General features: G+C 40.1%; 1 protein-coding gene across 1 annotated transcript in view; it reads right to left on the bottom strand.

Annotated features, from left to right (window-relative positions):
- Window positions 1-328: 328 nt before the first annotated feature.
- Window positions 329-25,199, bottom strand: part of LOC309887992 (nucleoporin Nup37-like) — a 30,511-nt gene continuing 5,640 nt past the window's right edge. The window contains 7 exon segments of the mRNA XM_082780126.1: window positions 329-683; window positions 1,490-1,583; window positions 1,934-1,984; window positions 2,475-2,581; window positions 2,585-2,656; window positions 3,905-3,995; window positions 19,825-19,919. Of these exon segments, the coding sequence (XP_082636252.1) occupies window positions 570-683; window positions 1,490-1,583; window positions 1,934-1,984; window positions 2,475-2,581; window positions 2,585-2,656; window positions 3,905-3,995; window positions 19,825-19,919 (624 nt within the window). The 3' untranslated portion in view covers window positions 329-569.

Here is a 25,199-nt window from a genome sequence, read left to right as displayed (position 1 = left end):
CATACAGAAAAATGGAGTGTGACTTCCAGGAGAAGAAATGTTACAGGACAACTTTATATATTTTATATTTTAAAGTGGGCAGCAGTAGAACATCTTTTTGAAAAAATAAATAAATAATGAGAACTTTGAAACTCTGATTTTCCTGTAAAAGGTTGTAAAAAACAACAAGAACAAAACAACAAACAAACAAAAAACACAAGCTGTTTGGTATACTGGAACTGAAACCCTACATTATCTTAATAGAAATAATACTGCTTAGTTATAATGATTACACCATTCGCTTCTTCCCAGTTTGTGGAAATACTTTATTCAACAAACACATGCACAGACAACATTTTAAGACACTACATATTGTATTTCTTTCATATAGAACAGTGATGGTACAGAAAGTTAAGGCAAAGACAGCTGTTCTTGCTGTAGGTACTCTCTGAAAACAACTGTCAGATACAAAATCTCTTTAAAAAGCTTTTAAAAAATAAATTCACACTAAATACAACATTTAAAAAGTGTATATTTTAAGGTAAGTAACAAAGTGTCAAATGTATGAATATTGGAAGCAAATGCTTATTTTACATTTCAGTTACCCAAAAGAAAATTTTATGGTCTCCTCCAACTGCACATAAGGGAAGAGTTCTGTGCCATGTCAGTCCAGATCCTACAGCTGCAGTACCAGTAAGAATGGGCTTAAAAAAAGAACAAGACTAATATCAATACAACTTACCCTGAGCGATTATTATACCACACAGACCAAGTTACATGAGCAAATCCCCACATATCTAATACTCCTTAATAAACACAGTGAAAACACAATAGAAATCACACTGAAAAATCTGATTATCTGCTACCCAGTTCCAGTAGCTACTTACTACACTTAAGGACGATGAATCAAAAACTTCTGTGATAACAAACTATTTACCTATTTTCATTGTTTTTATTAACATTGTTATTTTTAGTGCATGCTTTCAAACCTAGAAATTGTTGTAATGAAATTACTTCCTGTTATTATGTGTACTCACAACTACTATGTTTGCAAATAATATTTTTTTTGTAAACTTTGCAAATGTACACTAACATCAGCAAAACCAAAATACTTCCTGTGCTTTACTTGCACTGTCTCTGAACATATGATCATTACTAATTCAAACCTCAAAAATACACAACCAGATGATTTTTGCATCCTTAGAATTACAAATAAAAAAGAACTTATTAAATAAATAGCTATTTTTTTTTCTCTTTGTATGAATGAGACAAAGTAAAATACAATATACAGATCAAACTGCAATTTAAATAACAGGTTGAATAGTGTGTGGGAGTTTTATTTTTTTAGAATGGACGAGACAAAAAAAAAAAAAAAAACAATTAAAAAAAATGACCAAGCAGCATTTCTGGATGGTTTGAGCTAGTTTTTAGCTACAGCTTTTAACTATTTATGAGTTTGATTTGAAAAGGACAGATGCAATTCCATCCAAAAGCTGAATTCAAAATTTACCTGGGGATGTCCTAAATGATGAACAAGCAGTTGAGTAGTTGTCTTTCCTGGATATCCAGTGGTTGCAAACAGGTTTTCATTCACTCGAGACCACCTATGAATTAAATGAACATACCTTTCCAATATTCCTAACAAAAGTGCACACAGCTGGAGTTCTCTCCCTTGTGAGTAACTGTGTGAAGCCATCAGATAGTCCACTGATACCAAAGAAATAAATTCAGAGAAAGGGCTTGTAAATGATTCACCGCCCACAGCCCTGTATGCATGTTGTGTTACACAAAAAATTAATGGTTATTCATAAATTTCACTAAGATTATGGAGCAGGTCCCACGAAAAGTGAGTGAAGAGACACAGTTGTCTCTAAACTCCCAAGTAAGTGCTTGCATATACACAGACTATATCAAAAACAAAACTGAGATAACAAAATATAGATAGCACTTATACCTGAATAATCTGGCTCGATCAACATGGACAGGTCTCTTATCCTGCGGATAACTAAAACAGACATTCCATATAAAAAACTGTTCTGCAAACAACTACGCATTAAGTATCCAAACCATACTTTTAAGCAATGAAGGGGAAACATTGTCTACTCTTTGTGAAGAAGCTGAGGGAAAAACAGCTTTCCTGCAGCTTACATTTCAATTTGGAAGAAGAAAACTGAAGTAGGTAGTGACTCTACTGAGGTATTTATGATTGTAATAAATGCATAAACCTTACAATGAGAGGTAAACAGTAGAGATGCTGTCTGAAGTGGACCAAAAGAAACAGCATATTATTTTTTACACATAAATACTGATAGAAGTAAGCATGAAAAAGAACGATCTGTACTGATTCCATAGCTGCTGAAGAATGTTCATTTATTTACTGAAAAGGAGGTGTAATACACTGAGCATTTAACTGCTATCTTACCAAAGTAGCCCCATTACTTCATGGGCTGCTTAAGGAGATTCAGAAGAAATACATGTCCTGTGCATAAAAATACCTGGAGCGAGTGATATCCCATATGAGCCAATCATTTCCCGCAACTGCTCCAATTTTAAGAGTATTCTTTAAACACCAGTCTGCTGACATCAGTGGCATTTGTTCACATTATACGGAGAGGATGGCCTGCTGTGTAATTAGATCATAGAATCGTATTGTCCCATTTTGCTCTGCTACCATCAGCTGTAAGAGAAATTAATAAAACTTAGCCTGTAATTAAGCAGATTTTATCTAAGCTTTTGCTGTTAATAGAATATATTTGTTTTTTGTTAAGCAACGTAGACAGAGTTTCCTTATTAAATGATTACAAAATGCATTCTGAATGAGGAGGATGCCTTTCAGAGAGTCATGAACAACAGTTAAGGAAGGCAAAGCAGCATTAAAAATACTCTGTCCCCTCCTCTCCCATCGACACCTACTCCCGTCCCCCAACATCCAAAGCTGCTTGGGAAAACATGGCTGTCACAGAAACACACTCTGCTGCAAACTAGAAGACATGGTGCACCAAGGATTTTGAACTTCAATAAACTTTTCAGTAACCACCAGTCTGTAAGATTTTATTAGTTTTTGAAGGGGATTTTATTTACTAAAAAAAAAAAAATCTCCTTTGCCTGCTCTTTGATAAGGGTCAGACTAAAAACATGCTAATATGTAAGATTGGTGTAATATTTCAATATTTTTGCACAGAAAAAATAGGGCTAATTAGGTCTTATCAGGACCCTAATTAGCTTAAGGGTAATCTAGTAAATTTGTTGTGTGAACTAAACTGCCCCGTACCAAATATAGTGGCAAACATTCAAGTTTGATGACAATAGTCTTCTTAGTAAGGCCTAAGATACTGCTGGAAACTATAGGAAGAACACCAAGCCTTCCTCTCTATAGCTAAATAAATATTTTGATACCTGATTTGACTGCTTTTTTTCTGTTGTTCAGTGTGTTTTTGTGGTAACCTGAACAGCTATTTGCAGCTACTTAAGGCAGTTATTGATTCACACAACAGGAATAATAAATCCAAGACTGCAAGGACTAGAGTAATTCAGCTAATGAAGCTGAATATTTTTCTCTTGGTAACTTCAAACAGATACTTGGCTTGCTTTACAGGAGTGTTATCAGTGAATCTTGCTATCATGACTGATACAATTTGTCCTCTGGTAACTGTAAGTTATTATGCAGTCAACAGTGAATGATGTATGTAATCACTAAGGAGTATTTCTCATGGGAAGAGCAAGGGATTGACAGTAAAAAGAGAAGAATCTGATTGAGAATTTATTTACAGTCATTTCACATTAGCAGATCTTTCCAGTATCTAGTTCCAATATCCACAGGCTCCCCAAACTTAAATCTTACTATAGCATCAAAGATTCATAGTTAGAGAAGTACATCCTCCTGTTATTTTAAGGGTGGTAGTGATGAAGAGCTGTAAAGCACAACCTTAAAAGCCTCATCAGGATGCCAGCACATGCTCATTCCAGGAGAACGTAAAACAAAATGGGCCTTCTCATTTCCTTCCAAATCCCAGACTCTAGAAGAGGAAAAAGAAAAAAAAGAAAAAAAGGTCAAGTAATTAGCTGTGTATTGCCATTTGACTGAAATAAGTTAAGATTTGGTGCCTCAATATATCCAACAAAGGAAGCGATCAAATGAAACACTGTTCATGCTTTATCACTTCAAGAAGAAAACAGACTAATGGAACACCTAGAATTAAATTTGCAGATGCTTAATAATTGTGTATAGAAGTCAGTAAAAGCAAGCCAGTTCTGAAGAGAGTAATTAAAAAATGAACTAGGCACACCCTCGGTTTGAAAGGGTAACATCCAAACAATTTGACAAGCTTAGTTGTCTAGACATGAAATCTAGATGATACGTTTTCTCTTTATTCATAAGTCAACACTGCAGTATTGGGTCAACATAGATTGACAGGGAAGTGTATGCTGAAACACCAAAACTAGGCTATATTATGAGTGAGTTTTCTCTGGATGCACTCCATATGAGTGTTACTAAGCCATGAAGCTACCCAGCTTATAAAATGCAGCAAAAACAATACAGACACTAATTTACCTCATAGCTACTGCTCAGTTGCCTCATTTCCTACAAAATCAGGAGCTCAGTTGTAGGACAAGGACATCACAGTTGTGAACATAAATTTTAACCACAAGTTAGAGTGCTATTTATATGCATTTTAACACACAAATATATATACATACATCTTTCCTTACTGACATACAAAACCTTAGAATCAGCCAAATTTTCAAGTGTAGTGTTCTGCTCAGTCTTTAGATGTGTGGCTATGTACTATCATTGTTTTTTTTTTTTTCTAGGGGATTTTTGCTGACTTCCTCCAGACTTTTTTAGTTTGCTCTCAGGGTGCTGAGAGCTTTACATTTAAGAGATTTCAAAAAATTCTTAAATAATACACCATAAGTCTAGACAAAATATATGGGAACAAAGTAAATATATTTAATGAACAATGTTATTTTCTTATGCCAAACCACAACAGATCAAATATTTGTTTTCCCTGCAGAAAACACAGTCTCCAATCTTGAAGGATCAGCGTCCTTATTAAAATAAAGTCTAAACAAAAACCTGACAAATGTTTAAAAAATGAAATATCTACTTGATTAGGTAATTTAGAAACATACAATACTTTATTCTATTGCCAGAAATTTTGCCTTGTAGATTTGTTCAAGTCAAATCAACACTTTCCATTTGTATTTACTGTGCAGGGAGAAAATTATGATATAACAGAAGACGGTGAATCATTTTGGCCGAAGAAGCATGCCATCACGCTTCCTTCCCTGAACTGAGTGGGATTATTGGGTGTTGAGAAAGAAATTTATGCTTTCTACCTCCCTAACTATGTTATTTATAAAATGCCAAACTAGTAGCACTTATTTTGTCAGAATGTTGGGATTGCTAGTAACAAACACTATAGAAATAAATAAATAAATAAATAAAAAAGGATAAATGCTCCCTCACATATTTCATTCTTTCTCTATTGATAACAAACATGGTATCATTTAGTTTTGGAAAGAAACTGACAATACATATCAAAATAGATCCTTGACTGAATGCATCAAGAACATGTTATTATGGAAATATATTTGTGATTATGGAAATTAACTCTTTGTAATATTTCTTTTTGACTAGCACAAGTTACAAATGTGCAAAGACACAAGTTTTAGCCAAACTGAGTTTCAGTTACTCAGTAATCATAACCAAATCAGCTACAGACGCTAAAAAAGCCTCCTGTTTTCTCCACATTCCTATCACATAAATCAATCTATAAAGACCTAGCATCTTGGTTCCCATTTAAACCCCATGAAACTTCACAAATATTACCATGTTTTTATACTCAAACTAGTGTCTACTTTTATCCAAACATTCTTATTTTTTTGTAACTCTGCATTGTATCACCCTCTATTGATCCTCCTCTCTCCATCAACTATTGTTGAACAGACTTACTGGGCTTGTGGTATTATTTTTTTTTTCCAATAGTTATAAAAAGATTCCAAAATAAATTTAAAGGATATAAATTTAAATAACCCCAGTTGAAATGAAGGCCAAAGTTGGAATAATGGAAAGCCTCGAAATTACATATAATCTGCTCAGTAAATTAATTCATTTTTACATAACTAAAAATTGAGAAATCATATACTGCAATGATCACACTATTTAAACTAATACAAAGTTAGAGATAGCTACAAATGTCATTCAAGAGAACTCTTGAAATATTAGTATATTCCTCTTATCACTCACATTCTGTGATTAAACAAACAAATGATAACTGCAGTTATCTCAAAGCATGGAGCTATTCAAACTATGTTGGAACAACTATATTTGTTGCGAAGCACGGCCGAAAGCACGACAGACACCAGTTGAGTCAGATCATGCTGCTCCATTTTATTGCCCGAATAGCCTAACTTTTATAGTGAACTTGACAGGGGCGGACAGTGTTTCACACAAGATTATTGGTCAAAAGCACTCAGACAAACAACTACAAGAAAACAACCCCACCTGCAAGAAAACAACCCCCCTTGTGATTAGCGGTCACGTAGACCTTGTCCTTGAGGCCAGCTGCTGGTAACAATATATTTCTGAGTTCCTTAATTGGGTGATGTGGGAGATATTGCCGTGGGAGCTTCTCACAGTTACTCTGGTAGCTTGGTTTGCTCAGCTACAGCAGGCCATGAGATTTTCTAAGGCCTGCTTCTGGTTCACAGAATCACAGAATAACAGAATTTCTAGGTTGGAAGAGACCTCAAGATCATCGAGTCCAACCTCTGACCTAACGCTAGCAGTCCCCACTAAACCATATCCCTAAGCTCTACATCTAAACGTCTTTTGAAGACTTCCAGGGATGGTGACTCCACCACTTCCCTGGGCAGCCTGTTCCAATGCCTCACAACCCTTTCAGTAAAGAAGTTCTTCCTAACATCTAACCTAAAACTCCCCTGGCTCAACTTAAGCCCATTCCCCCTCGTCCTGTCACCAGGCACGTGGGAGAACAGACCAACCCCCACCTCACTACAGCCTCCCTTGAGGTACCTATAGAGAGCGATAAGGTCGCCCCTGAGCCTCCTTTTCTCCAGGCTGAACAAGCCCAGCTCCCTCAGCCGCTCCTCGTAGGACTTGTTCTCCAGGCCCCTCACCAGCTTTGTCGCCCTTCTCTGCACCCGCTCAAGCACCTCAATGTCCTTCTTGTAGCGAGGGGCCCAAAACTGAACACAGTACTCGAGGTGCGGCCTCACCAGAGCCGAGTACAGGGGGACGATCACCTCCCTAGCCCTGCTGGTCACACTGTTTCTGATACAAGCCAGGATGCCGTTGGCCTTCTTGGCCACCTGAGCACACTGCTGGCTCATAATCAGGTGACTATCCATGATCACTCCCAGGTCCTTCTCTGCCTGGCAGCTCTCCAACCACTCATCTCCCAGCCTGTAGCTCTGCTTGGGGTTATTGCGCCCCAGGTGCAGGACCCGGCACTTGGCCTTGTTGAACTCCATGCAGTTGACCTCAGCCCATCGGTGCAGCCTATCCAGATCCTCCTGCAGAGCTTTCCTACCCTCAAGCAGATCGACACACGCACCTAACTTGGTGTCATCTGCAAACTTACTGAGGGTGCACTCAATGCCCTCGTCCAGATCATCGATGAAGATATTAAAGAGGACCGGCCCCAGCACCGAGCCCTGGGGGACGCCACTAGTGACTGGCCTCCAACTGGACTTGGCTCCATTCACCACGACTCTTTGGGCCCAGCTATCCAGCCAGTTTCTAACCCAACGAAGCGTGTGCCAGTCCAAGCCAAGAGCAGCGAGTTTCTTGAGGAGAATGCTGTGTGAGACGGTGTCAAAAGCCTTGCTGAAGTCAAGGTAGACCACATCCACAGCCTTTCCCTCGTCCACCCAGCACGTCACTTTGTCATAGAAGGAGATCAGGTTCGTCAAGCAGGATCTGCCTTTCATAAACCCATGCTGACTGGGCCTGATCGCCTGCTTGCCCTGCAAGTGCTGCGTGATGACTCTCAGGAGGATCTGCTCCATGAGCTTCCCTGACACTGAGGTCAAACTGACAGGCCTGTAGTTTCCCGGGTCTGCCCTCCGGCCCTTCTTGTAGATGAGCGTCCCATTTGCTAGCCGCCAGTCAACTGGGACCTCCCCCAATAGCCAGGACTGCTGATAGATGATGGACAGTGGCTTGGCCAGCTCCTCTGCCAGTTCTCTCGGTACCCTTGGGTGGATCCCATCCGGCCCCATCGACTTGTGCACATCCAAGTGCCATAGCAGGTCACCAAACAGTTCTTCATGGATAGTGAGGGCCACATCCTGCTCCCCATCCCCTTCCACCAGCTCAGGGTACTGAGTATCCAGAGAACAACCGGTATTGCCGCTAAAGACTGAGGCAAAGAAGGCATTGAGCACCTCCGCCTTTTCCTCATCTCTTGTAACTAAGTTTCCCCCTGCATCCAGTAAAGGATGGAGATTCTCATTAGTCCTCCTTTTTGTGTTGATGTATTTATAGAAATGTTTTTTGTTATCTTTAACGGCAGTAGCCAGATTGAGCTCCAGATGAGCTTTGGCCTTCCTAATTTTGTCCCTGCACAGCCTCGCTACATCCTTATAGTCCTCCCTAGTGGCCTGCCCACTTTTCCAAAGATTATAAACCCTCTTTTTTCTCCTAAGATCAAGCCACAATTCTCTGTTCAGCCAGACTGGTCTTCTTCCCCGCCAGCTCGTCTTTGGGCACGTGGGGACAGACCGTTCCTGCACCATTAAGACTTCCCTCTTGAAGAGCGCCCAGCCTTCCTGGACCCCTCTGCCCTTCAGAACCGCCTCCCAAGGGACTCCACCAACTAGTGTCCTGAGCAGCTCAAAGTCAGCCCTCCGAAAGTCCAATACAGCGGTTTTACTGGTCCCCTTCCTGGCCTCGCCAAGAATAGTGAACTCCACCATTTCGTGGTCACTCTGCCCAAGACAGCTCCCGACAGCTTGCCTTGCTTAAGGCAAGCTCAAATCGAACAATTGTTCCACGGGCACATGTCCACGTCCTGTATGCCAATTCCCAACAATTCCCCCGTATTCTTTTTGTACAAGCAGTACTTGGTTTTACATCAGATGTCAAATACATAACATAACACAACTATACAACTTAACCCTAATAACACTACAATTACTGTAAGCACTTAATGGTAACACAATTTAATAGTAAGTAACACAACTTAATAGTAACACACTTAAACCTAATCACGATGGTGATCGAAGGCTGTTCTTGACAGTCCTTGAGGTGTCACAGCCCACGTCATTGTCAGAATAATTATCAGGAACCTCTTCCTGGTCGTCTTCGGCGTGTGCAGATTCTAAAGCTGCTTCAGTCCGCTTTGCAGTGATCCACTGGGTACCTGTTTCCGGCACCACTTCAAAATCTCTATAACATTTTTGCAAGTAACCCTTTAACCACATTTATCACAATACTACATGCAATGATGATTGACACCACAGCGAACAGAATCCTTAATCCCTCTTTGATTAATCCCAGTAACCATCTATGCATTGTTTCAAACAGATCAGTGAACCATTGATTGAAAGGATTTCTCATGTGCTCTTTCAGGAAAGTAATGAAGTTGTGAATTGACTCATTATGATCAAAAAGGTTTAAACAGTACATTCCCTTAAATTTCTCCAAGTGGCTACTTCAAACAATGACTCCGTACTTGTGAAACATGATTTTGCTCGACCGATCGCAACTAGTCCTGCTAGTTGCTTACAATTGACTCCCCGTTTTTTCTAAAAAGCGCTGTAATAAATCCATTTTTCTATGATTTTTGCCGGCACCAATTTCCTATGCTTTTAGCTTGCACTATGGCAATATCCTGGGATCCTGCACTATGGCAATAACCTGCACTATGGCTATATCCCGAGATCCTGCACTATGGCAATAACCTGCACTATGGCAACCTGCACTATGGCTATATCCCGGGATCCTGTAGCAGGATTCATCTGATAGCCACGGCTACATTCACATTTGTAGCCACCCTTCAGGTTGATACAGATTTGACTACAGATACCAGGGTTTTGGCATTCATCGGTATCTCCACAGTTTCTCTTGTCTACAAACTCAAACCCAGCTGGACAGTCACATTCATTTATGATGCATTCCTTCAGGGGCTCATCACCCCAGTCCTTGCAGTCTCTCTGCTGGTTACACACTTTATTGATATCTATGCATTCTCCACTTCTGCCCTTGAATTTGCCAGGTCCAGAGCACTGAATAACATTGTTATAGTTTGCTTCATCAGTGCCATCCAGACAGTCTCTCACACCACTGCACTGCCTACTCCCATGGACACAGTTCCCATCTTCATATCTGAACTGGTCTGGCCTGCAGGTCTGAGAAGGGCAGTTAATTTCATCACTTCCATCCTTGCAATCAGGATCTCTGTCACAGTCTTCTTCACCTGAGCCGCACTGCACCTCACTCACATAACACTTCACCAGAGGTGCAGGCTGGCGGCCACACTGCTCCAAAGATTCATCCAAGTGGTTGGAGCAGTCACCTTGACCATTGCAGACAAAGCTTTTGGAAATACATTGCCCACTAGTGCATGTGAATTCTGCTGCACTACAAGTCACAATGCCACAATTCTCTTCATCTTCTCCACTGTCACAGTCCTTTTCACCATCACATTTCCAGGACACTGGGATACGCTGGACTGACTGAGGACCACAGCTGATTTCATTTACCTGACACAGCTCAGCACTCTCATCAGACCCATTTTCACAGTCTGGATCCCCATCACCCTGCCATCTGTTTGGCACACACTGACCACTGTTGCACAAAAAGTCAGATTCAGCACATGTCTTCTTCACACAAGCACTCTCATCACTGCCATCTGAGCAGTCTTCACATTTTGCTCTAGCACCGTTGGCAGCAGTGCACAGGCAGGTGAGGGCGAGCAGCAGGCAGAGCGCCCCGCAGCACGGCAGCGCCCGCCGCCGCCCCGCACCTGTGTCACTTATACTACTCCTATTACCCGTGCTGTTAGTGTCAGTGGCATCCTCCTGGTACCGTTTCTGTCTTTGTCGGCCCTTACTCTCCCCCTTTTCTTTTTGCCACTGACCATTCACCACAAATGCATGAGACACGATTACTAGTTAGGAAAGAGAGTGTAACGTCTGCTATATGGCTGCAGACAGTGCCAGCTGCAACCTTAGAAGCTGTTTGTGAAAGAGCTTGCCGGTGGTCATTTGGCAGTGTAATCTGCGTCTCTGCACTCCTGCCCCGCAATAGAGCTAAATCGTCATTAGTAATCCGTAGAATGTGGCAACCCCATGGAATGTTATCCAGAAACATAGTTATAACACCGATCTGGGGACGAATAGTCTTTTTTGCATTGCAAGATAAACCTCTTATAAAAAGAATGCTAGAGTGAAGCAGCACAGCTCAGCACAGCTGCCGCTGCCTCCATGGTTACGTCAGACAGACTGCAGGGTCCTGATTCCTGTACCTCCGGCATGCGACTCGACGCGCTCGGTCTGCCGTTTCCTGAGCGGTTGCATACCACGATATTGTGATTCCTTGACTTACAGTTTTCACACCACACCTGTCGTCCTTTACAGTCACGGCGATGGTGTCCCTTCTTTCCACACCGGAAGCATTGATTTTCTCGCCGAGATGGAGCTCGAGGTTGCCTTTGTACTACTTCTACTAATATGGCTTGGGGCCCTGCTGGAACCCTGCTCATTCTTTCTAACATTTGTTCAATAGTGGCATTCCCTGGCAGTGTCAATATAATAACCTTTGTTTCCCCGCGTACCCCCGCGGTTTCCCTTCCCCTTGTCTCACCGCGGGTCCTTTGTCTGGGTTGGTGCTCGGAGTTTCTCAATGTCCTGGTGCCGCTCCGATGTCTCGGCACTGCTGCTCTGGTGTCCCGGCGCTGTTCCGATGTCCCGGCACCGCTGCTGTGATGTGCCGGCGCAGCTCTGATGTCCCGGCGCCGCTGGTCTCCCTGCGCTCCGATGTGCTGGCACCGCTGGTGTCCCGCTGCGCTGCGATGTCCCGGCGCCGCTGCAATGTCTGTCTGGTGTCCCGCTGCACTGCGATGTCCCGGCACCGCTGGTGTCAGCCTGTTCGGGTCGCAGCCTGTTCGGGCGCCATTTGTTGCGAAGCACGGCCAAAAGCACGACAGACACCAGTTGAGTCAGATCATGCTGCTCCATTTTATTGCCCGAATAGCCTAACTTTTATAGTGAACTTGACAGGGGCGGACAGTGTTTCACACAAGATTATTGGTCAAAAGCACTCAGACAAACAACTATAAGAAAACAACCCCCCTTGTGATTAGCAGTCACGTAGACCTTGTCCTTGAGGCCAGCTGCTGGTAACAATATATTTCTGAGTTCCTTAATTGGGGGATGTGGGAGACATTGCCGTGGGAGCTTCTCACAGTTACACTGGTAGCTTGGTTTGCTCAGCTACAGTAGGCCATGAGATTTTCTAAGGCCTGCTTCTGGTTGCTTAAGGCAAGCTCAAATTGAACAATTGTTCCACGGGCACATGTCCACGTCCTGTATGCCAATTCCCAACATATATTTTATGTAGTATAAATGAATGTGGATGATGACATGCAGCATATGTGCAGCAATTTTACCACAAAATGGACTTTTATTAAAATTGCCGAAGTATTCATTGGAACATCTGAAAACCTGTTTTGTGGCAACAGAGATTACCCTTATTGTACATTCTAACTTTCTGAATAATGAATAATTCTAGCTAGAGAGCAAAACCAAATTATAAATGAGTAAAAGTCATCAAAAAGAATAGTATAAGAACAAAACCATATTGTAACTTTAAGGCATTTCTCAAATCTTCAGACAATGGAAGTAAAAAAAAAAATAAAAATATCTTTTAACATAAGGTTTCCAGCAATCTTTGTGAGTGTGGTTGGGGCACAGAACATCTAGTATCTTTCTGTGACATCTAATACCTCACCACAAAGCAGGATTGGCTATCCTTGAACTGTCTGACCTACTCTTATAAATGACCAACAAGTTTTTTTTGTGTTTTCGTTTGTTTGTTTTTTTCCTTTTCTTTTTAAAATTTGACTTAAATATCCTTAAAGTTTCTTTGTATCTCCAGCAGACATACTTGTATAGCAATTGTATAACCAAAAGTATAACCAAAATTGATGGTTAATATTTTGGTTTTGACTGTGAGGTACAAGAAGTATCATGTAAGACTTTGGGGGGACACACAGGGATGCATACAAAAAACATGCAAAGCCACAAGCTAGACTCCTAAAAATAATTCAAGACTCCCAATTATTTTCATCAATTATAATGCACAGCTAGCTTGATAAACACTATCAGCATAGCTCAAAAAGGATAACTATTTTGCTATCATATTTCTTGTATAAAGAAATACTGCGGAATTCTATCACAACAAACTGATAAACACAGAACAACATAGAATAAAATACTTTATTAAAAAAATCTATAGTTGACAGCACAAAATGTGAAGATACAAATGAAATATAAATTTAATACAGGAATAAGTGAGAAAGGCAACTTTACAATATGGCCAGAGACTGAATTGGTCTAACAAAGTAAGACACAAATGCAACAAGCACTGAAAACATTAAAAAAAAAAAAAAAAAGAAAGAAAGAAAAAACACCAAACAACCAATAAAACCAACAAAAAATAACAAATAATTTATCACTGACTTTTCTTGTCTACTGTCTAGTGAAATACCTATGCAAAATAACTAAGACATAAGAGTACCATGTAAACAAACACGCTATAGTTAGAAAAATGAAACAAAACCAAACAACTAAACTACAAACAATATAATAAATTTTGTGACTTTAGTTATATTTATTTTCCAGTGATATCAAACCTTTCCCCAGGAATCTCTGTATAGAGACTAAAACTAACCTCCTGATGGACTGATATTTGTGGTATGTGCAACAAAAACTGGACTTGACAGTGACTAACAAGCCTGGACACCTGAACAAGCTTGCAAAGTGGGCCCATGTGAACCTAAGTCCAAGTGCAAGGTGCTGCACCTGGGTCGGGGTAATCCCAGACATAAGTACAGACTGGGAGAAGAACTCACTGAGAGCAGCCCTGCAGAGAAGGACCTGGGAGCGGATGAAAAGCTCAACATGAGCCAGCAGCACGTGCTTTCAGCCCAGAAGGCCAACCGTATCCTGGGCTGTATCAAAGCAGGCCGAGGGAGGTAATTGTCCCCCTCTACTCTGCCCTTGAGAGATGCTTGAGCACTGTGTCCAAGTTTGGAGCCCCTAGCACAAGAAGGATGTGGGTCTGTGTGAATGGGTCCATAGGAAGGCCATGAAGTTGATCAGAGGGCTGGAGCGCCTCTCCTATGAAGAAAGGCTGAAAGAGCTCTGGGGTGACCTCACTGCAATTTTTCAATACTTAAAGGGGGCTTATAAAAAAGATGGAGAGCAATTTTTCGCTCAGTCAGACAATTCTTCAGTCAGGGGGTGTTGAGGCACTGGAAAAGGCTGCCCAGAGAAGCTGTGGATGCCCCATCCCTGCAGCTGTTCAAGGCCAGGTTGAATGAGGCCCTTGGCAACCTGATATGGTGGGTGGCTTCCTTGCCCATGGAAGAAATGTTGGAGTTAGCTGGTGTTCCCTTCCAATCCGAGCTGTTCTATGATTCTTTATTTATATTTTACTTTAACTGTGCTCCACATTAACACGTATGACTCATCGATAAAACTGATTCACATTTTTCCTTACTGCAATTAATAATTTAACAGTAGTTATTTTAGCTATTTCCTCTACCAGCATTTTTAACCATTTTCTTTACAATTTTGCTATCAAATTTAAAAAATATATTTTTTCTGTTCTTAATGAAAGAGTAAAACAATTATGAAATGCTTAAAAAAGTGAAATACATTATCCTGCAAGTTCTTCATTGGTTTATGCGGGTGTGAGACCCTCCAATTTCAGCGCGGGGAAGCAAGTGATTGACTCAATATGAGTGGTAATACAAGCTTCAACTTTATTGCGCAGATATCTGTATATTTATACACACAGCTATAATTATGCCTACTGGTCACTATCCTATTGGCTAAGCCTAAAAGCGTTGCAAAAAATACTGTTTCTCCTACTTGCGGTTATAGCGCATAAGCTACTCCCTTATCTTCCTAGGCCTCAGATCCAGCTGTTTCTCTCTCTCTGAAGGACAGACTGCTCCTTGCATATTTTCACAAGAATACTTCTCATCCATCCTACTCTATGGCTATAAACTCTGCATTTTCTTTGCCTTGCTTGTACAATTCCTCTAGGGACATGTGCCCTTGCTCTTTGAGCCATTCTTCAACAAGTTTATATTATACTTTAAAATATAGAATAAGCAAAATTTGAAATTTGCAATAGCTTGCCAAAGACATAAGTAAACCATAGGTTTGTGAACTGCTTCATCCATCTTGGAATCCAGCCATCCTTGGGAAGGTAATGCACAATATAGAGAACACAGGGTTTGAATTTTTCAATCAACTTTTTTGCAACTTCTAATCTTTTATTTATTTTGTAATTTTTACAGCTGTGGGAATTTTGATCTTGTATATACATACAGTTGTGAATAACTGTAACATGATGGGGTTTATGAATATTGCAAAGGTGCATTCTTTCAAAAAAGAGATACTTTCTAAGGTTATATAAGTTTTGAGATTGTCAGTGCAGAGAATCATGATAATTTTAAAGTGTACATCATATTTATAAACCAACACCTCTTGTCAATGAATGCCCTTCAATTTACGACTACATGGCACAGAAGACAACTGCAATTATTTTGATGCTCAAGTATTTTTAAACAGTCTTAAATAATCAGTTCTACTTTGCAGCTGGTTTTGTTAGATCAACAAGACCAAGAAAGCTACATGTAAAAGCAACAAGAACTACTGAACTAACAATTTAAAGGTAAGAATGCTGAAGGCATCACCACAGCCTCTTCTCAACTGGTATCTGACTTAACACTGTCTTCCAACAACAAAAGACCAAAGCCAGCCATGAAATGTAACTGTTGCAGCAGCTTGTGGCAAGATTGTTCAATGCATGAAAATTGAAAACTTGTGTTTCTTATGTATTTCTGCTAAACTTACCCGAGTAAAGAGGAGGGAAGATCTGAACTTGTCTCTCTGTATGATATACATACTGAGGCACAGTGTTAATTATATCAAGACGCAGAGGTGGAACTCTAACAGAACAACACTGACACACTTGAAACTCCTTGTTCTTGTGCTAATTGTTCTACTACTTCATTCCAAAGGTATTAACAGATTATGTATCCTGAGAAAAATTCCTGAGTAGAAACTGAGTACAGACAGAAAAATTATTCCTCTTCTTACATTACTGCCGAAGCAAATTACGCAGTAAGTAAGGAATGATTTTGGTAAGTCTGAGGGAATGCATTTTCCATTAGTTTTGAAAGTTTAACCTTTAAGTTCAGTAAAAAAAAAAAAAAAGTCTTCATGCTCCACATGCATAAATGGAAAAAATAAGAACTCAAGTAGCCAAAAAAAATCCTACTTACTTCACATGGCTTTGAACCATTGATTTTATGGTTTACTGCATAACTGTCTTTCAGTTATTAACTCCTGATAGCATACACTAATTAAATCATTTGTATTTCCTTTTCCTTTAGTATCAGACTATTGTTTTTAAAGCAGTCCTCTTATCTCAGAAACACTGAGCATTTCATAAAATAAACAAAACATGCTACATATTCAAATACCTCTTTGCTGAATAAACCCAACATTAGTTTAGATCTAATGAAAAAAAAAAAAAAAACAAGAATAGAGAATAAATTGGAACAAGCTAGGAGTAAGTCATACACATTTTTACTACTCATTCCTAATGATTTTGTTGGAAATAGAGACAGGGCAGCTGTGGAAAATCTGCCTGCTGGTCAAAGTACTATTTTTGAGTTCCCTAGGGGTTTTGAAAAATCACAGGCCTTTTAGATTTTCAATTCACATGATACAGAGTAGCTCTACTAATGCTACTAGACTGATTTACACCAGTTGATGTTCTGCCCTTTACAAAATCTCATACACAGAATAATCATCCTAACAGCTATTTCTTTCTCTCTTACCAGGTAGCAGATTTCTTCAAACACAAGATCTTTTCCTTTGTTCTTATAGCACTTTTTTTCTTCCCCTGAACATTAAATGGTCATTTATATAGCAATCAATATGGTCATAACTTCAAAGAGCAAATATATAATTCATATAATCGGAGAAAAACTAAAACAGTTCCTTAACTGAGACAAATTTTAAACTATCACAGCTATACCAAGAAAAGTCAATTATGATGATTTCTCATAAGCTTCTTCCCCTATTGTAATGGCTTGCTAAGCCTGCACAGCTGCCGTGCTGCCTTCTCCAGCTGTGAGCTGCACTGTAAGGATGAAGACCAACAGCTTTATAGATTCACAAGCACTATTAGAAGTGTAAGATGGGGGACATTTTGCCAAAGAAAAACAAACTTGTGCACTATAAAACAGTGCTTTTTAGCATACTAAGCTGGTGAAGGGCCTGGAACACAAGTCCTATGAGCAGTGGCTGAGGGAACTGGGGTTGTTTAGTCTGGAAAAGAGGAGGCTAAGGGTAGACCGCATTGCTCTCTGCAACTACCTGAAAGGAAGGTGTGGGGAGCTGGGGATCAGCCTCTTCTCTCAGATGAGTAGTGATAGGATCAGAGGGAATGGCTTCAAATTGTGCCATGGGAGGTTCAGGTTGGAAATTATAAAACATTTCTTCTCAGAAAGAGCAGTCAGGCATTGGAATGGGTTGCCTAGGGAGGTGGTGGTGTCACCGTCCCTGGGGGTGTTCAAGGACATGTTGGACGTGGTGCTTAGGGAAATGGTTTAGTCAGTGACATTGGTGGTAGGGGGATGGTCGGACCAGATGATCTTGGAGGTCTTTTTCAACCTTAACGATTGTGATTTGTGTTTGCCTTTTCTTTCCAGTTGCAAACAATTAAATATATCAGTTTGGAATGGCTATGATCGTGGTATTATAAGCTGCCAGTATCACTGTATCAGTATGATACTGTCCTTAGGCTATATACTTGCATCTCCCAGTAGGGCTAATACGTTCAGGTAAGTAAACAATTTCACATGAGTATACTGGTTTTCAACTTGACTCATCTGAAGATAGAATGGATGGACAGAGTCTGTACAGCTCAGAGCTGTACATCATGTGTTATGTCTCCTATTCTTGGAGATCTTTTTTTTAAATTTCTGTACCACCTGGGGAAATTGACAGTGTACATAATCATTGAATATCTTGAGTTGGAAGACACCCACAAGGATTATCGAATCTAATTCCTGGCTCCACAAAGAACTATGTAAAAATCAGACCATGTGTCTGAGAGCATTATGCAAACACTTGAACTCCAGCAAGCTTGGTGCCATGACCACTGCCTTGGGGAGCCTGTCCCAGTGCCCGACCACCCTCTGGGTGCAGAACCTTTTCCCAGCACCCAGCCTGACCCTCCCCTGTCCCAGCTCCATGCCGTTCCCTCGGGTCCTGTCGCTGTCCCCAAAGAGCAGAGCTCAGCACCTGCCCCTCTGCTCCCCTCGTGAGGGAGCTGCAGGCTGCCACGAGGCCTCCCCTCAGCCTGCTCTGCTCGGAGCTGAACAAACCAAGGGACCTCAGCCGTTCCTCCTGTCTTGCCGTCTGGACCCTTCACCATCTTTATAGCCTTCCTTTGGATACTCTCTAACAGTTGTATGACTCATACTATGGTGCCCAAAATTGCACACAGTATACTGAACATAATGCTGCATCAGTGCAGAGTAGAGCAGCACAATCACTCCCCTTGACTAGCTAGCAGTGCTGTGCTTGATGCACTTCAGGATGTGCTTGGCACTCCCTGTCATTTACCAAATTCCTTTCTGCAGAGCTGCCCTTCAGCCTTTCGTCCCCCAGTCTGTACATACATCCAAGGTTGTCCCTTCCCAGGTGCAGAATCCAGCACTTGCTCTTGTAAACTTCATATTGTTGGTGATTGCTCAGCCCTCTACTTTGTCAAGATCTCTTTGCAAGGCCTCTTTACTCTTGACAGAGTCAAGAGCTTCTCCTTATTTAGAATCACCTGCAAACTTAGTGTGCATTTGAGTCCTGCATCCAGATCATTTATAAAAACATTAAAGAGATCTGGCCCTTGACTGAAGCTTTGTGGAACCCCACTAGTGACTGGCCTCCAGCCTGATGTAACCCCATTTACTTTAACCCTTTCAGCAGGACACATCAGCCAACTGTTCACCCATCGCATTACGATTTTGTCTAGCTGTATGCTGGGCATTTTGTTCAGAAGGATACTGGGAGAAACAGTAGTGAAAACTTTGATGAAATACAAAAACATCACATCTACTGGCTTTCCTTGGTCAGCCAGATGAGCGACCTTGTCACAATAGGAAACTCAGTTCGCTGAACAGAACGTTCTTCCTCATCAACTTGTGCTGGCCATCACCAATGACCGCACCATCTTTCATGTGTTTTTCAGCAACTCCCAGAATAATCTTCTCCATAATACTAAGGCAGAACATTTTTCTTCTCATTCATCTAGTAAGTTCAAAACCATATAGCATTGAAAAAACAAACAAACAAACAAAAAACCCCACAAACAACAAGAAAAACAGACACCAAAAAAAAAAAAAAGCAAAACACAAACCCCCACAACCCAGTTCACATGACTAATCTTCCCTTTCAAAATGAAGACCTACTAAAAATAAGTAAGGAAGCATATACACACACAGAAAAAGCCAAACTATTGTTTCAATCAAACTATTATTTCAATGATATTTTGAGCAAAATGCATACCTGCAAGTGTGATCATCACTTACACTTGCAACTTCTTGGCCTTCTCTGGGAGAAAACACCAGATCATTAATGTAATCTGAGTGGCCATCAAATGTCTGTCAACCAGAAAAAAAGAAATATTTTTAACTTTGAGCAGACTGTTCCACCATTAGTCAACAATATATTCAACAGATCCACTCAATGAAAGATTTAAATGTAAAATAAGGTTATCATTTCTACATGGAAGGGAGAAATATTCATTAGTAAAACTGGAGATATTTAAAACCTCTAACACTTGTGTATATTTACACTGTAGGTGAACAGAACCCCACTGCTCCTTGTCATTACCACAGAGGTCAGCCTGATGCTCTGGTAAGTGGATCACACCACAACTTCTTATTCTTTTTCAACCACTGACTTTTGAAGGTAGAGGATAATAAATCTCAGAAAGAAAGAGGAAAATCAGCAGGAAGTGAATGTACACATAATTTATATATTTTAAAGAACTCCAATTATTCATAAGTAACTCTTATCTCTAAACGAGAGTTTTTGATAGTGTAGTGGGTTTACGTGGCAAGGTTTTGGTAGCAGGGGGCGATAGGAGTGGTTTCTGTGAGAAGGCTCTAGAAGCTGCCCCATGTTTGGTAAGGGCCCCATTGTTTTCCAGATCTGAGCCAATAAGCGATGTTGTTTTGCGCCTCTGTGAGAGCATATTTAAGACAGGGAAAAAAACGCTGCGCCACACAGCAGCTGGGAGAGTGAGAGCAGTGAGAAACGGCCTTGCAGGCGCCAAGGTCAGTGTAGAAGGAGGGGGAGAGGTGCTCCAGGCGCCGGAGCAGAAGTCCCCTGCGACCTGTGGTGAGGACCATGGTGAAGCAGGATGTCCCCCTGCAGCCCATGGAGTACCACGGTGGAGCAGGGTTCCACGCTGCCGCCTGTGGAAGACCCCTGCCGGAGGAGATTCCGGGCTGGACCTGTAGCCCGTGGAGAGGAGACCACGCAGGAGCAGGTGACCTGGCAGGAGCTGCTGCCCGTAGGGGAGCCAGGTTGGAGCAGTTTTCTCCTGAGCGATGGACCCCGTGGTACGGACCCATATCTGGAGCAGTTCTGAAAGAGCTGCTGCCTGTGGGAAGCCCACGCCGGATCAGTTCATCAAGGACTGCATCCCGTGGGTGGAACCCCACAGCACAGGGGACGAGAGTGATCGAGAAGGAGCGGCAGAGAAGAAGTGCTGTAGACTGACTGTAACCCTCATTCCCCCGTTCCCTTGCGCCGCTCGGGGGGAGGAGATGGAAGAGGGTGGATGGGGGGACAAGGTGCTTTTGGTTTCTTTCCTTTGTTTCTCACTTCTCTAGCTTGTTAGTAATGAGCAATAAATCTTACTATCTTCTTATGCTGAGTCTGTTTTGCCCGTTACAGTAATTATTGCGTGATTTTCTAGTCCTTATCTCAACCCTTGAGCCCTTTTCACATATTTTCTCCCCATTCCTCTTTGAGGAGGGGGAGTGAGAGAGCGGCTGTGGTGAAGCTCGGCTGCCCACTCGAGTGGAACCACGACAAATAGGAATTCCTGCAAGCAGCAAGAGTTTTTTTCTCCTGAAGGAGCAATAAGCCAATCACTTGTCCAGTATATTCCCTTTCCCAAGCAGTCAACATATAAATTCCTCAAGAGCAGATATCCACCAGAGATGGCAAAGGACCAAAAGGCTACCTTTTTATTCTAAAGTGAAAAAAGTCTCAATGAAACAAGTAACAATGCATGCTGAAGGCTTCATGAAAACTAAAAGTGAGGAACAACAGCACGTGAAAAACAAGCAGGCCACACAATATCACAGCAGTTAATCACAGTTTCTGTTAAACATTTGAGAGAAACTAACATAGTACTTTATGATCTTTGCTTTATATACTCTTGTACTGAAGAGTAAGGAAAATTGGGTATAGTGCACACTGTTACTGTGAAAGTAATAGATCATCCATTTTCAAATAATAGGTTATAATTACCCATGGTGTGAATGTACATATGAACTAGCAGTCAAAAGCAAACGTTCACAGTTGTATCAGAAAGCATGAAGTCATTTCAAAGGGAACTATTACTATGTAATTGTTCTCAGCTGAAATTTATTAATCATGATATTTTTATTTCAAAGTACTGAGAATAATTTATCTATAATGAAAACCAACTTAGTAACATAGCTTCTCTGAATGAGAAGCAGAATCACAGTTTTTAGTAAAAGTTAAAAGGTTATTTTTTACATATTCGGAAGGCTTTTCAGCTGTCTTAGCCATAAAATCACAACACCATTTTCTTCTCAATTCCGTTAAGTGTTTTGTACTTATCTACAGATATCAGCAATCTTTTAAGCTTTACAATATCTTCAAACATCTAAATTAAAGATCAAATACGCATTCAGCATTAAGCAAGCAGGCAAAACATCTCATTTAGGCTGAGTATGAAGTACTTTCAACCCTGCTGAAATACTTTTTCAACCCTGCCCAGGGCAGGGGGGTTGAAACTAGATGATCTTTAAGGTCCTTTTCAATCCAGGCCATTCTATGATACTATGATTCAAATTCATTCACATGTTTGTTAGGTATGAGTACATCATCTCTGATCTCATTAGAAAATCTGTAGCTAGTAAGTATCAGTTTGTTCAATCTGAGGATTCATGTGTGTTTTCTCTCACTTTGGTCTTTATGCCAAAAAAATCAAATATAATTACTTAAATCACTTAAAATTTGAAGTCAATTATTTGAAGTCCATATGTAGATGTTGGATCTATTACTGTTTCATCCTCTTTACTCTCACTGAATAAGTCACTAGGCATAGATGCTATTATTGTTTTGCCCAAAGTATCATAAAAAGGACACAAAAATATCCACTGGATGATGGCATGACATGAAGAGATGGCAAGGAAAAACCAGGTCAAATGAAAACAATCACTTCTCAGCTTTCTGAAATAACAATACTGTTCTCTGTGTTTGTTCCTCAGAACGAGCTATGCAACTGATCAAAAAGAAAAAAATAAATCTGTAAACCATGCACAATAATGAAGCTGCCCCTCTAAAAAGTTATAAATGTTCAATACATCAGTTCAATACAGAACCATTTTCAGCAGCCAGCTTATTTTTTTCCTCCAACAGTCCATAATTTCTATAAAACCTTGTGGATTTTACTAGAACTAACACATCCTAAGATGATGCTAAACTATTTAGACAGAAATGCAAGTCTTTTGAAAGTTTTCAGCATTCAGAATTCAAATATCCTGCCTCATTTTACATACACAGTTTTAATGAAATATGCTTTTTATTAAGCAAAATTTGAAGCAGGAGAAGAAAGCCACAATTCATTTCCAAATGAAAACCTCAGAATAAGAGAAGACTTCACCAAGATCCATCAACCGTACTTTACCTTTTGTTTGTTGTTCTGGGTTTGATCCAGCCCATAAATTTTGGATTAGTTGTGTTGACAAAGTAATGGAAAACTCAGTATGCTTGAAGTTCCTTGTTGATAATTACATCAAGACAGTTTTTCCACTGGGAAAACAGAGTAAGATTACTTTGTCTATCCCTCCAGAAGCAACCCATACTAATTGTTTAATATCAAAGACAAAATGTTCAGGGATTACATTTTGACTGTAATGACATACTTCCCTCAGCTTTTTTGCACATTTTGTACCTCTCTTGAAATCTCATGTGTAAAGTGTGCACTGTACTGCACTGATCGAAGTCTTCCATGTGTTCATTATGCATTCAACCTTAGGTTCATAGAATAGTTTTTCTGAGGTTTTGATTGACTAATACTAAGAAACCATTCTGTTAAACTGTTTAAAATTAACTCGGCATAGCTCATAGAATATTTGTGAACCTCTGAGATTTCCAAATACTTTAGATGGGAGTCAGGTGTTATTTTTTTTCCAGTCACAAGAAGTATATAGCTCAATGATCATCCAAGTATAAGAAACTATCATTACTACCTGGAGAAAGTATTTTCTCCACTTTTTGTCAAACCACCAACAAAAACACACACACAAAAACAAACAAACAAAAGCCTGGAACGTGCTCTTAAAGACATTTTTACCAAAGAATCACATAATGTTAGAGATTGGAAGGGACCTTGAAAGATCATCTAGTCCAATCCCCCAATATAAGCACACTATTCCTTTTCACTAATGAGATTCTCACTGTTAGGTAATAATCCACATTTTAAGCTGTTTTCTGAACATTAGAGCAAGCCCGATCCAGTATAAACAGGAATTTTTACTTCCTCCTCAGTCTCAGTATACCCTTGATGAAGTTCTTAGACTAAGTTCCAGTGGTGAAATTGGCATAAACAGTGCTAATAACTTCATTGCTAAACTGAAGCCAAAACTTCTCATTTGCATAGCATAAGCCCCAAATGGTCTTTAGTATTCTGTTGCATCAAAAATAAACCACCTATTGTAGCTTCATCTGGCCACACAGTTGTATCACCTCTTGTATTAATACATCCTCATTACACTCACAACTTGTCATAAATTTTTTTTCAGATGTGTTACATAATTGACATACTTTTGCAGTAGAAGCGTGTTACTGCAGGTCAGCACAGTTTGTGTTATAAAGAAGTCCTAAGGGTAGAAGAATCAGTTCTTCAAAGAATCTTTTTGTATGAAAAATAATTGCTATCTTAATAGAAATATAAGTGTAGCATTTCAAATTTATTTGTAGGCACCCAGACAAAGCTACTGTGTAATATATACCACTAAATTAGAAATACATGTTTTAAAGTTTCATTTGTGTTGGTCACATATCAGAAAAAAAAAACTCGTTAGGCCTGGGAAAAACAGTAACTCATCACAGAAATTCTATTTTGAAAAAACAGCATTTTTTCGGAATAGAATAGAATAGTAGCACAGACTGTGCTACTGCATTGCCTCCTTTGCTTCTCTGGTTTTAATATTGATCATGCATTGACAGTAAACTACAAAATAACTGTCTCATCAGGTATATTCAAAATGATTATTATAAGTGTGTTTTTTTGTAATCTTATTATAATTCAGTAATAAACAGCCTAATATAATTCTTCATTAGAATAAACTTGCTTATTTAAACTTCTATTTTAAAAAAAGTTTAAGTTCATAAGTTATCAAAAATGCATTTGTGTGAAGTTGTAATGCTGAATATTTATCAAATGTATTTATTTAACTGGAAGCAATGGGTTCAATGGGTTCCTATTGAGGAAAACAGCATATCCCATTGAGAATTCCTAGCGTTAGTCTGGAAGGAGTCCTAAATCAATGTGCAACAGTCTGAAAGCTAGTATAGACATGAAGTCTGCTCTGGAATGTATAAAAGAGCACCTTCTGCTAAAGACCAGATTGTAAGAGAAAGAAGACAAAAAGAGGTATGAAGGCTATGAA

Source organism: Aythya marila, assembly GCF_965140915.1.
Source record: "Aythya marila genome assembly, chromosome: 27".
Classification (NCBI taxonomy): Eukaryota; Metazoa; Chordata; class Aves; order Anseriformes; family Anatidae; genus Aythya; species Aythya marila.
This window is presented reverse-complemented; position numbering and strand designations above follow the sequence as displayed.